Genomic DNA, 13,026 nt, shown 5'->3' with positions numbered 1-13,026 from the left:
GTCGCTACTGCCTTTCCACGAGGCAGTAACTTGACTTTTAAGTTTCAGGTTTTACGTGGTCCTTTACTTTCATTAGACTAGTCTAGTCTTTTCTCTTGCTTCCCTGCCTTTGCTCAAATGGTCAGATGAGACCAACTTCCTTCTATGTATGTCATTCCAGTATTCTTTGTTATCAGCCCCAAAAGCCTTCACTTACAGCATGGCTTCTGTGAAAAATGCTTTTAGAGATCCATATAATTTAATAAAAATAATGTTAGGAAAACAACTTATTTTTAAATTGAGGATGGCTACTTGACAGAAAATCCACTGTTAACTAAATCCAGAAAGCATTAAAGATGGCCTCTACCTTGCCAAAATAGAGCACCCGACAGAGATCCCTGATGATTCCAGGCATTTCTGTGATCTTCTCTCGGCATTCTTCAAACTGAGCGGCTACACTATAGCATTTGCTTATGTGTCCACAAACCTGCATACAACATGACAGAGAAAAAAAAAAATCACGTGTGCATTCCTTAGTTAAGACACTGAAAATTAAATTAGCAGAGGTTCATGAATAATGTTAAATGGTATATACATGATGCCCCCAAATTAAACAGAACATTTCTATTGAATTATTAGTATTTTTTAAGATTCCCTATAGAGGCAGTGTTGGCCAACCATGGCCACTATGGCCAAAAGGCCAAATCAACCACGACCTCTTTTTGTATGACCAGGAAACTAAGAACAGTTTTTAACATTTTGAATAATCACAAATAAAAATATGCAACAGAGACTGTATGTAGCCTGTAAGCCTCAAATGTTTACTCTCCAGCCCTTTATTTTAAAAGTTTGTCAACCTCTGGACTAAAGTATTTTTGTCCAGAGTTCTATTAATGTACTATACTTAAAAATAAGGATGAAACGCAAAAGCCTGTACTCAATTGCTTTATATTCTTAATTTTGCTGGCATAAACCAAAGGCCACATAAAAAGATGCATTCTACAATGATCTTACTGAATTCCTGGTGGATCTTCTATCAAAGAATTCAACAGAAAACAAGCTGATGAAAATACTAGGGATGGGAGAGGGAGGTAGAGAAGGAAATTAGGGAAGGGGATGGAAGACAAGTGAAATAAGAATGGCAAATGACCAATGTTTGAAACTGGGTAAAAGGGACGAAGTTTCATTACACCATTTTCTACTTTAAGAAAAAAAAAATAAGGCAACAGATTACATGTGATTTAGCATCATAGTTCTTAAAGTGTGATACACAGACCAACAGCATCGGTATCACCTGGGAATTTTGCTAGAAAAGCATCTTCTCAGGCCCCCACCTCTACCGGATCAGATCAGAAACTGTGGGTTGAGGACCTGGGAGGCAGAGCTCAGCAACCCAGGTTTTATGAACCCTCTAAGTGATTCTCACACAAAGTGTGAACTTAGTAGATCAGTGTAACCTTGGAACCACATGTTTTAACCTCACCTGTACTGACATGTCACTTGGTTTACTAGAGCGATTCAAAACAGCCACACAACGACTAAATGCCTCTTGTAACACCTGTAAGAAAGAAATCAGCCATTAATCCTCCTTTTGACTTGAAGTCTGAAAAGCCTTTTTGGGTAAAAATAAAACATTATTAACTTTTTCATATTAGAAACTCAGCAAATAAATGTTTGCTCAAATTAACACTGGTTAAATAAACAAGTGAACAAAGACTCCAAGTTTTTTAAAGTATTCCCACTATGCTACTTCGTAATACTAAGTTTACCGGTTTGAATCCAATAACCTCCAATTCACATTATGATTTAGAGCTACATTTCTTTTAATTTTGGTATTGCAATATAGAGAATATAACACTATTATCTGTTGGAATAAATTAAAATATATCGACTCTATCTGTACGTGGTGAGTTCTCTATTGCTAGGTCATACAATTTGCCTAAACCAGCGTGAAGACAAGCCCCAAAGGCCATCCCAATTACCTCAATTCCATTCTCCCTCCTGAGCTCTTCAGCATTGAGGGCTGAGCAGTTAACAGTATGGAAAGCCAGCTCTGCAGCAGCAGGCAACAATGGGGATTCTTTTGAGAAAAGGAGGTCATCTGAAGTTTCCATTGTTATAGTCCTAATCAGCATTGGGTATCCTGCATATTTATAAGGCTGTAAATCTGAAAAAAATCATGGTTCTAAGTTAATTTTGACACTATGTTGTTCCCTCTCCTCCACCAAAAAGATTAAAATACTTAATGACTTAAAGGTTTTCAAACTCTAGCTTCTAAAAAGAAATTAAAGCAGAGTTCCCATCGTGGCGCGGTGGGGGCGCGGCAGAAACGAATGTGATTAGGAACCATGAGGTTGTGGGTTCAATCCCTGGACTTGTTCAGAGGGTTAAGAATCTGGCATTGCAGTGAGCTGTGGTGTAGGTTGCAGACATGGCTTGGATCCTGAGTTGCTGTGTCTGTGGTGTAGGCCGGCAGCAACAGCTCCAATTCGACCCCTAGCCTGGGAATCTCCATATGCTATGAGTGCGGTCCTAAAAAGACAAAAGACAAAAAAAAAAAAAAAGAAAGAAAGAAATTAAACCAAGTACAAATACCTCGGATCTTTTCTGCTAGCAAACAAAACTTGCTTATTTGACTTCTCTAAAATGTTTCCACTAGGAGTTTTCCTGTGGTGCAGAGGATTAAGGATATGGTGTCGTCACTGCAGTAGGTCAAGTTGCAGCTGTGGCTCAGGTCCCATCCCTGGCCTGGGAATTTCCACATGCTACAGGTGTGGCCCAAAAATCTAACTAACTAAATAAAACGTTTCAACTAAAACAAGAAACTTTCTGGTAGATTAACTGAATTTAGTGTATAGTGGTTTTGATCCTTTGCAGAATATCTAGTTTCTATGTTGTCCATGTGATCCTTGTAACTGTTCACCTGATCACAGACACCAAGACAAAAGCCAATGCACCACAGACTCATATCTCTTCATAAAGAGATAGAGACACTTGGTTTAAATATGAGTGAATTTTTTATATTCTGCTTTCTACATATAACGTGCACTTTTCCATTTTACCAGTTAACGTAAAATAAACATTTGAAAATATTGAATATAATTTGTTACTAGGAATACAAAAATAGAAATTTATTAACTGTATTTGGCAAATTCCATATTTTGATAAGCAAATTTATTTATTGCCATTTTTTTTTCCCACTGTACAGCAAGGGGGTCAGGTTATCCTTACATGTATACATTACAATTACATTTTTTCCCCACCCTTTGTTCTGTTGCAACATGAGTATCTAGACAAAGTTCTCAATGCTATTCAGCAGGATCTCCTTGTAAATCTATTCTAAGTTGTGTCTGATAAGCCTAAGCTCCCGATCCCTCTCACTCCCTCCCCCTCCCATCAGGCAGCCACAAGTCTCTTCTCCAAGTCCATGATTTTCTTTTCTAAGGAGATGTTCATTTGTGCTGGATATTAGATTCCAGTTATAAGTGATATCATATGGTATTTGTCTTTGTCTTTCTGGCTCATTTCACTCAGTATGAGATTCTCTAGTTCCATCCATGTTGCTGCAAATGGCATTACATCATTCTTTTTTATGGCTGAGTAGTATTCCATTGTGTATATATACCACCTCTTCCGAATCCAATCATCTGTCGATGGACATTTGGGTTGTTTCCATGTCTTGGCTATTATGAATAGTGCTGCACTGAACATGCGGGTGCATGTGTCTCTTTTAAGGAGAGTTTTGTCCGGATAGATGCCCAAGAGTGGGAATGCGGGGTCATATGGAAGTTCTATGTATAGATTTCTAAGGTATCTCCAAACTGTTCTCCATAGTGGCTATACCAGTTTACATTCCCACCAACAGTGGAGGAGGGTTCCCTTTTCTCCACACCCCCTCCAGCACTTGTTATTTGTGGATTTATTAATGATGGCCATTCTGACTGGTGTGAGGTGATATCTCATGGTAGTTTTGATTTGCATTTCTCTTATAATCAGGGATGTTCAGCATTTTTTCATGTGTTTGTTGGCCATCTGTATATCTTCTTTGGAGGAATGTCTATTCAGGTCTTTTGCCCATTTTTCCATTGGTTGATTGGCTTTTTTGCTGTTGGGTTGTATAAGTTGTTTATATATTCTAGAGATTAAGCCCTTGTCGGTTGCATCATTTGAAACTATTTTCTCCCATTCTGTAAGTTGTCTTTTTGTTTTCTTTTTGGGTTTCCTTTGCTGTGCAAAAGCTTTTCAGATTGATGAGGTCCCATGGGTTTATTTTTGCTCTAATTTCTATTGCTTTGGGAGACTGACCTGAGAAAATATTCATGATGTTGATGTCAGAGAGTGTTTTGCCTATGTTTTCTTCTAGGAGTTGGATGGTGTCCTCTCGTATATTTAAGTCTTTCAGCCATTTTGAGTTTATTTTTGTGCATGGTGTGAGGGTGTGTTCTAGTTTCATTGCTTTGCATGCAGCTGTCCAGGTTTCCCAGCAATGCTTGCTGAATAGACTTTCTTTTTCCCATTTGATGTTCTTGCCTCCCTTGTCAAAGATGAATTGACCATAGGTGTCAGGGTTTATTTCCGGATTCTCTATTCTGTTCCATTGGACTGTCTGTCTGTTTTGATACCAGTACCACACTGTTTTGATGACTGTGGATTTGTAGTATTTCTTGAAGTCTGGGAGAGTTATGCCTCCTGCTTGGTTTTTGTTTCTCAGGATTGCTTTGGCGATTCTGGGTCTTTTGTTGTTCCATATAAATGTTTGGATGGTTTGTTCTAGTTCTGTGAAAAATGCCATGGGTAATTTGATAGGGATTGCATTGAATCTGTAGATTGCTTTGGGTAGTATGGCCATTTTTACAATATTGATTTTCCCAATCCAGGAACATGGAATATCTTTCCATTTCTTTACAGCTTCTTTGATTTCTTCGATTAAACTTTTATAGTTCTCAGCATATAGGTCCTTTACCTCCTTGGACAGGTGTATTCCGAGGTATTTGATTTTGTGAGGTGCAGTTTTAAAAGGTATTTTATTTTTGTATTCCTTTTCTAATATTTCATTGCTGGTATACAGAAATGCAACTGACTTCTGAATGTTCATCTTATATCCTGCTACTGTGCTGAATTTATGAATCAGTTCAAGGAGTTTTGGGGTTGAGTCCTTAGGGTTTTCTATGTATAGTATCATGTCGTCTGCATACAGTGACAGTTTGATCTCTTCTCTTCCTATATGGATGCCTTTTCTTTCTTTTGTTTGTCTAATTGCTGTGGCTAGGACTTCCAAAACTATGTTGAAGAGCAGTGATGAGAGTGGGCATCCCTGTCTTGTTCCAGATTGGAGTGAGAAGGCTTTCAGTTTTTCCCCATTGAGGATTATATTTGCTGTGGGTTTCTCATAAATGGCTTTGATTATATTCAGGAATGTTCCCTCTATACCCACTATGACGAGGGTCTTGATCATGAATGGATGTTGGACTTTGTCAAATGCTTTTTCTGCGTCTATTGAGATGATCATATGATTTTTGACTTTTTTTTTGTTAATGTGGTGTATGATGCTGATTGATTTGCGTATGTTGAACCATTCTTGTGAACCTGGGATGAACCCAACCTGGTCATGGTGTATAATTTTTTTGATATGTTGTTGGATTCGGTTGGCTAAGATTTTGTTGAGAATTTTTGCATCTATATTCATCAATGATATTGGGCGATAGTTTTCTTTTTTGGTGGTATCTCTGCCTGGTTTTGGAATGAGGGTGATGGTGGCATCATAGAATGTCTTTGGGAGTATTCCTTCTTCAACCTTTTGAAAGAGTTTAAGGAGGATGGGCACCAATTCCTCTTTATATGTTTGATAGAATTCACCTGTGAAGCCATCTGGTCCTGGACTTTTATTTGTAGGGAGTGATTTTATGACCTCTTCAATTTCATTTCTAGTGATCGGTCCGTTCACTTGGTCTGTTTCTACTTGATTCAGTTTTGGCAGGCTGTAAGATTCTAGAAAATTGTCCATTTCTTCCAGATTGTCAAACCTGTTGCCATATAGTTGTTCATAGTATTCTCTTATGGTTTTTTGTATTTCTGCTGTATCCATTGTGATTTCTCCTTTTTCATTTATAATTTTGGTTATTTGGGTTCATTCTCTCCTCTTTTTAGTGAGTCTGGCCAGGGGTTTGTCAATTTTGTTCACCTTTTCAAAGAACCAGCTCTTGGTTTTATTAATTTTCTCTATTGTTTTTTGAGTCTCTATTTTATTGATTTCTTCTTTGATCTTTATAATTTCCTTCTTCTGCTGACTTTAGGACTTTTTTGTTCTTCTTTTTCTAATTCATTTAGGTGGAGGATTAAGTTGTCAATTTGGGATCTTTCTTCTTTTTTTGAGAAAGGCCTGTATTGCTATAAATTTCCCTCTGAGCACTGCTTTCGCAGCATCCCATAGATTTTGAGCGGTTGTGTCTTCATTATCATTTGTTTCAAGGTAGTTTTTAATGTCCTTCTTGATTTCCTCATTGACCCATTGGTTTTTCAGTAGCATGTTGTTTAGTCTCCATGCAGTAGGTTTTTTCTCTTTCCTTTTCCCATGGTTGATTTCTAATTTCATGGCATTGTGGTCAGAGAAGATACTTGAGATAATTTCTATGCTCCTAAATTTATTGAGATTCGCTTTGTGTCCCAATATGTGGTCGATTCTTGAGAATGTTCCATGAGCATTTGAGAAGAATGTGTATTCTGCTTTTTTTGGATGTAGTGTCCTGAAGATATCAATGAAGTCTAACTTTTCTATTGTTTCCTTTAGGATCTCTGTTGCTTTATTGGTTTTCTGTCTAGAGGATCTGTCCATTGATGTGAGGGGGGTATTAAGGTCTCCTACTATGATTGTATTCTCATCAATATCTCCCTTTATGTCTGTTACTATTTGTTGTATGTATCTGGGTGCTCCTGTATTTGGGGCATATATGTTGACGATAGTAACATCCTCTCCTTGGATGGATCCCTTAATCATTAAGTAGTGTCCTTCTTTGTCTTTATGTCTTTTGTTTTAAAGTCTATTTTGTCTGATATGAGCGTTGCGACTCCTGCTTTTCTGTCATGTCTATTGGCGTGAAATATTTTCCCCACCCTTTCACTTTCAATCTATATGTATCTTTTGTCCTAAGGTGAGTTTCTTGTAGGCAGCATATTGATGGTTTTTGCCTTTTTATCCACTCAGCCACTCTGTGTCTTTTGATTGGGGCGTTCAGTCCATTGACATTTAAGGTGATAATTGATAGATGATTATTTATTGCCATTTGAACCTCGTGTTCCAGTTGATTCTATGGTTCTCCATTCTTCCTTTCTTTCTTTTTTTTTTTTGGTTGGATGGTCTCCTGTTATTATCTGCTTGAGTGTATTTTTTTTTTCATTTTTTGCAAATGCAATATTTGGTTTTGGCTTGTGGTTGCCCTGTTTTTTAAGTATGCTAACCCCTTCCCATAATTGTGTGTTTTAGCCTGATGGTCCTGTAAGTTCAAACACTTCATTACTATATTAAAATTAAGAAGAGAAACATACAAACAAACAAAAAGGGTTATTTACTTCCTAACATCCCTTGCCCACATTTTATGGTTTTGATGACTCTTTTTATTTTTTTCTTTTTAATTTTATTTTGTTTGAGGCCTGTTCATGATTAAATCTGTATGCTGGCTTATTTGAGTGACTGCTCTCTGATTGCGGTTTCCTCAGTCCTAGTTCTTCCTCTTCTTTTTTTTTTTTTCCTTTTCTTTTTTCTTCCCTTTCCTTCCTTTTAGGTTTAGAGAAGCCCTTTCAATATTTCCTTTAACCTGGGTTTTGTGTTGCAGTATTCTTTAAGTTTTTGTTTGTTGGAAAAAATTTTTATTTCCCCTTCTATTTTAAATGATATTCTTGCTGGATAGAGCATTCTAGGTTGCATATTTTTTTCCTTTTAGCACTTTAAATATCTCTTGCCATTCCCTCCTGGCCTGTAGTGTTTCTGTAGAGAAGTCAGCTGATATTCTTATGGGGGTTCCCTTGTAGGTAACATTCTGTTTTTCTCTTGCTGCCTTTAGGATCCTCTCTTTATCACTAACTTTTGCCATTTTTATTATGATGTGTCTTGGTGTGGGTCTATTTGGGTTCAGTTTGTTTGGGGCCCTCTGTGCTTCTTGTATCTTGAACCCAGTATCCTTTAGATTTGGGAAGTTTCCAGCGATAATTTCTTCAAATATATTTTCCATCCCCTTATCTTTCTCTACTCCTTCTGGAATTCCTATTATGCGTAGATTGGCCCACTTTATATTACCCCATAGGTCTCTTATATTGCTTTCCAGTTTTTTGATTCAGTTTTCTGTCTGTTGACCGGATTGAGTGATTTCCATTATTCTATCTTCCATATCACTGATTCGTTCTTCTGCATTATTCATTCTGGTTTTTACTGCCCTTAGTTCCGTTTGCATCTCTGCAAATGAATGTTCTAGTTTTTCTTGGCTCCTCCTTATATTTTCTAGTTCCTTTCTGAGGGTATCTGCATTACTGTTCATATCTTCTCTTAGTTCCTTCAGTATTTTCACTATTTCTCTTTTGAACTCCAGGTCTGTCAGGCTGCCGAGATCTGTTTCATTGTTGACTGTTTTAGGTGAGTTCTCTTGTTGGTTTGACTGGGGGAGGTTTCTCTGCTTCTTCATCTTGCTTGTTGTTTTCTTTCTCCTGAGGGAGTTGTACTCTCCGTGATCGGACAGTGTTTGCCTTGTCACTGCTGTGGAATATTTCCAGAGGGCTGGCGTTGTTGGTCAATCTTTTTTGAGGCAGTGTGGCTTTTCTGGAATGTTGATGGGGCTAACAGTGTTTCTTTGAAGCAAAGGAGGACTTCCTGAGGGCAGACAGGATTGGGAGGTCCACACCACGATGGTAGCAGATTTCACCTGGTCATGCAGAGCTTGCTCTGGTGTTTTTAGGCTGTGGGGTTCTTGCAGGGGGTTGGCGGTGTTCGGCAGCTGTTCCCCAGGAGTGCAGCGCCCCCTGGGGGCTGTAGCAGCTATCTGGGTCACTGAGAACCTAAGAGGCTCTTCCCTAGGGCAGCCCAACTCAGAAGGCTGGCCTGAGAATGTAGGCAGATCTTTTCACAGTCTGGCCAAGCTTGTTGCAGCTTTTCTGGGCTGCAGGGGGTCCTGCCTGGAGCTGGCAATCCTATGCAGCTGATCCACTAGGGCACCCCCTGGGGGCTTGGGCGGGTAGCAGGGCCGTTGGAAACCGAAGAGGCTCTTCCCTGGGGCAGCCCGACTCAGAAAAACCGTCCGGGAATTAGGCAGATCTATTCACTGCCTGGCTAGGCTTGTTCTAGCTTTTCTGGGCTGCAGGCCTTTTCTCGGGGGCTGGTGGTGTTTGGTGCTACTCTGCGGAAGTGTAGCCCCTCCAAAGGGCAAGCAGGCCTGTGCAGGGACAGCCCCTGCGGTGGTAGGCTTCAGGCAATTGTTGAGGCCAGCCCTCCTGGATGGCAGGCAGCCCCAGGTTCGGCGAGAGCGTAGGGGCTGGCGGGGGTGGGGGAGGGGATGCACTGGGAAGCACAGCTTTCAGCTAGCTAGCAGGCCTGTAAGCTTGCTGTGGCGTGGGGGGTATTCTGTGGGGACCCACCCCTTCTTCTCTCCCCTCCCCAGCACGGGCACAGACCAGGCTCTTCTCCCAGGTTCCCTCTGATGTGGCTTTCCACTTCCCCGCCTCTATAGTATTGCTCCCTTCCTCTGCGACAGCTTTGTTTTCTAGTCTCCCAGGCAGTCTCTGCCCCATCAAATGGTTTCTAGACCTCCCAAGCAGTTTCTGCTCCGCCCCGCCCCCCCCAGCCCGGGGACTAACCTTCGGAGCTGAGGTCTCGGTGCCCAGCCCCCACCCAGGCGTCCCCCGGCGCTTTCCCGGGGGACTAACCTCTGGAGCCGAGGACTCGGTGCCCAGCCCCCACCCAGGCGTCTCAATTTTTGGTGACTGTGCCGGTAGTTCAGATGGTCCGTTTGGTTCTTGATCGGCTTTTCCGTACTCCAACTTACTGCTACACTGTTCTCTGCATCTGGAGATTCCTCTGGTTTGTTTGATCGTTCCCCTGTGTAGGTGACTTTCCAGGGTGCGGGATCCCTTTCTCCTCCGCAGTTCCCTTTCGGGAGCGCCCGTCCCGCTCGGATTCACCTTCTCTCACTCTCCTCTTTTCTCCCGTTCTGCCCCGTAATGTCATGAACTTCTTGCCATTATTGGAGTTTAGGTTCCTCTGCCAGCGACTGGTTGCTGTTCTGTGCGAGTCATTTATTCTGTAGATGTGCTTTTTTTTTGTTGTGTTTGTGGGAGAGGGTGAGCGTGTCCCCCTACTCCTCCGCCATCTTGTCCTCTCTGCTTTATTGCCATTTTTAGGGTTGCACCCGTGGCATATGGAGGTTCCCAGGTCTAATCAGAACTACAGCTGCCAGCCTATGCCACAGCCACTGCCACACCAGATCTGAGCCACACCTGTGACCTACACCATAGCTCACAGCAACACAGGATCCTTAACCCACTGAGCAAGGCCAGGGATTAAACCCGCATCCTCATGGATACTAGCCGAGTTCGTTTCCACTGTGCCACGACGGGAGCTCCTTGATAGGCAAATTTATAAAAGTGAAATCTGAAATGTACTTGTGCTCAATTCCTCTGTTCTTTTCATCCTGTTTTGTTTTTTTTTTAATTTACCTAAGAGGCAGGAGTATGCAAATTAATTGGCTTTCATTTTATAAGTACCTTTGTCATCCTATTTGAAATCAGCATAAAGCCTTTTGCCTCTTGAGGATGGCCAATAATGTGCTTCAAACTAAGTGATTTCTAAAATGGCTTAAAACAAAAAAAAGTGCCTTGGAACTGATCCCAGTAGTCCTAACACAGATAAATGTATATGTGGTAAGAAGAGAGAATTAATGCTACATCCTATCAGATCAGGACCCCTGCCCCAGAACTTAGTGGGTAGAAATCTTTGGGAAAAGTGTAAGACACAGCCTGAAAAAACATTCTGACCTTGACGACAAACCAATGATAAGCCACAACTGCACCTCGTGGCTAATACAGTTATCACCCATCAACAAATAACCTACGGTTTGGAAAAGACTTCTTTGAACTCATTCTGATTAGTGATAAATGCCATATAACTAAATGCTTTATGAATGTTTTCTTTTGAATTCATACACTAAAGTGAATCAATTAATCACTGCTTTCTAATGACCAAACTGTTAGATCCCATGCTATCCCTTCAAATACTTAAATTGGAATCCTAATTGTCTTCATTTACCCAACACCTCTCCTGCTTATCTCAGATCCCCACTGTCTTCTCTGTTTTCCCACCAACCTACAGAGCAAACAGGTCTCCCACTTTGTCTATATGCCAAATTTTAGAATCCAAGCCAAAGGGTACCTGCCATATGGAAACTAACTCTCCATACCCAACAAAGTCTTAGAATTTTTCAGTGGGCTCCAAAGCTTTCTGGCTACCACAAAGGGGCCTGAAAACATGCTGCAAATTCCCAACAACCTACACCCTGAAATCACATCTATTTCATATACAACAGTATTTTTCAAGCTACCACAGAACATGAAGTGTGACGAGATGTATAAGATCATTTGAAAAGTTTCTGCTGCTTTTTAAAAACCAGAACACTCTTGGTGTTTTTAACCTTTAGAAGCTTTTGGATAGGTACTGTCTTTTATATGTGATTTAAGAACAACATTTAATGATCCTTAAATTCCAGATCCATTTTATTTTATTGTCTGCACCCTCTGCATACAGAAATTCCCAGGCCAGGGACTAACCCCAAGACATTGCAGTAACAACACTGGATCCTTAACTGCTAGGCTACCAGGAAACTCCACCAGATATATTTTAGATCTCATTTATTACGTTTCTGCCAAATGACTAAAGACAAAAACTAGCCAAGGAACTCCATAGAACAGAAATGTCCTTCAGGAAGGAACAATGAAATCTTGCTGGAAATGTAAAATATTGAAAAACATAAGGTAGGAAGTAGAAGGTAGAGAACAAAATTTTGAGCCTAACTACAGAAAACTTCTCTTTCCTGTATCTAAAATGCAATTCCAACAATCTTTTGCAATAACAATCAGAGATGTATTAAAATAGGCTGTAGAAACAAGGAACATGGTAGAATTAGTTGGAGGGTAAATTAAAATTTGAGCATTAACACACGCCTTACCTTCTTTATGACGATTGAAGAGGATGCTCTGCGTTTTCAGAATTAAAATTATATTCTCTGGATCTGGTCCATCCGTTATTTTTGCTGATTTGGTACATAAAAATTCATAGGCCTTGTTTACCTTTTCAAACATATCCTGTATGTAAATAAAGATAACTAACTTTTAATTTGGAACATCTCAAATCACAACTTAAAACATGGCTGGTTTGTATTTTACCAATAGCTTCTTTAGTTATTTTCTTTTTCACATTAAGGAATTCATTCTAAATATAATCTAGTAGTATAGTTTCAAGTTTTGTAAAATGACTTTTCCCCCAAATAACTATAATGATCTCAATATCACCTACTGAAAATTTTTTCTTCACTGGCTTATACCATTAAATACCAAATTAAACTCATACACACTAGACATACTTTTTGAGTTATAAAAATAGTTGTAAGATCTACTGTTTATTGAGGCACTGTGCTAAATGCTTTACATACATTATCTCAATTCTTAAAATAGCCATACGAGGTATATACACCATTACTAACCTAATTTTTTAAGATGACATTGAATAAGTTGCCTAAGATCACAAAGTCCACTGCTGACAACTAAGACTCACACCCAGGTGTGACTCCTAAATCCATACTCTTAAACTACTATGCTATATATTATGTTCTTCGATCTGTATGTCTTTAATCCTTGTGCCAGTATAATACTGTTTTACCACTGTGGTTTTACAGAATATTTTAATATCTGATAGGTGAAGTCCAACAGTTCAATGCTGATTTCAGAATTTCTTCTTATCTCAATTGTTTTCTTTCCCAGATGAATCCAAATTGCTATAAATTTCTTAAAATCTAT

At 39.7% G+C, this 13,026-nt stretch overlaps 1 protein-coding gene across 3 annotated transcripts in view; it reads right to left on the bottom strand.

Annotated features, from left to right (window-relative positions):
* The window catches only part of DNAJC13 (DnaJ heat shock protein family (Hsp40) member C13), a 141,869-nt gene that overhangs the window by 34,914 nt on the left and 93,929 nt on the right, over window positions 1-13,026 (bottom strand). For all 3 annotated transcript variants that reach the window (XM_047782708.1, XM_047782714.1, XM_047782724.1), the window contains 4 exons: window positions 12,180-12,315; window positions 1,962-2,146; window positions 1,463-1,537; window positions 347-466 (listed from right to left, as the gene is read on the bottom strand). In XM_047782708.1, the coding sequence (XP_047638664.1) occupies window positions 347-466; window positions 1,463-1,537; window positions 1,962-2,146; window positions 12,180-12,315 (516 nt within the window). The remainder of the gene's footprint in view (window positions 1-346; window positions 467-1,462; window positions 1,538-1,961; window positions 2,147-12,179; window positions 12,316-13,026) is intronic.

Source organism: Phacochoerus africanus, chromosome 1 (assembly GCF_016906955.1).
Source record: "Phacochoerus africanus isolate WHEZ1 chromosome 1, ROS_Pafr_v1, whole genome shotgun sequence".
Classification (NCBI taxonomy): Eukaryota; Metazoa; Chordata; class Mammalia; order Artiodactyla; family Suidae; genus Phacochoerus; species Phacochoerus africanus.
The sequence above is the reverse complement of the archived record's forward strand: the minus strand, read 5'-3'. Positions and strand labels throughout refer to the sequence as shown.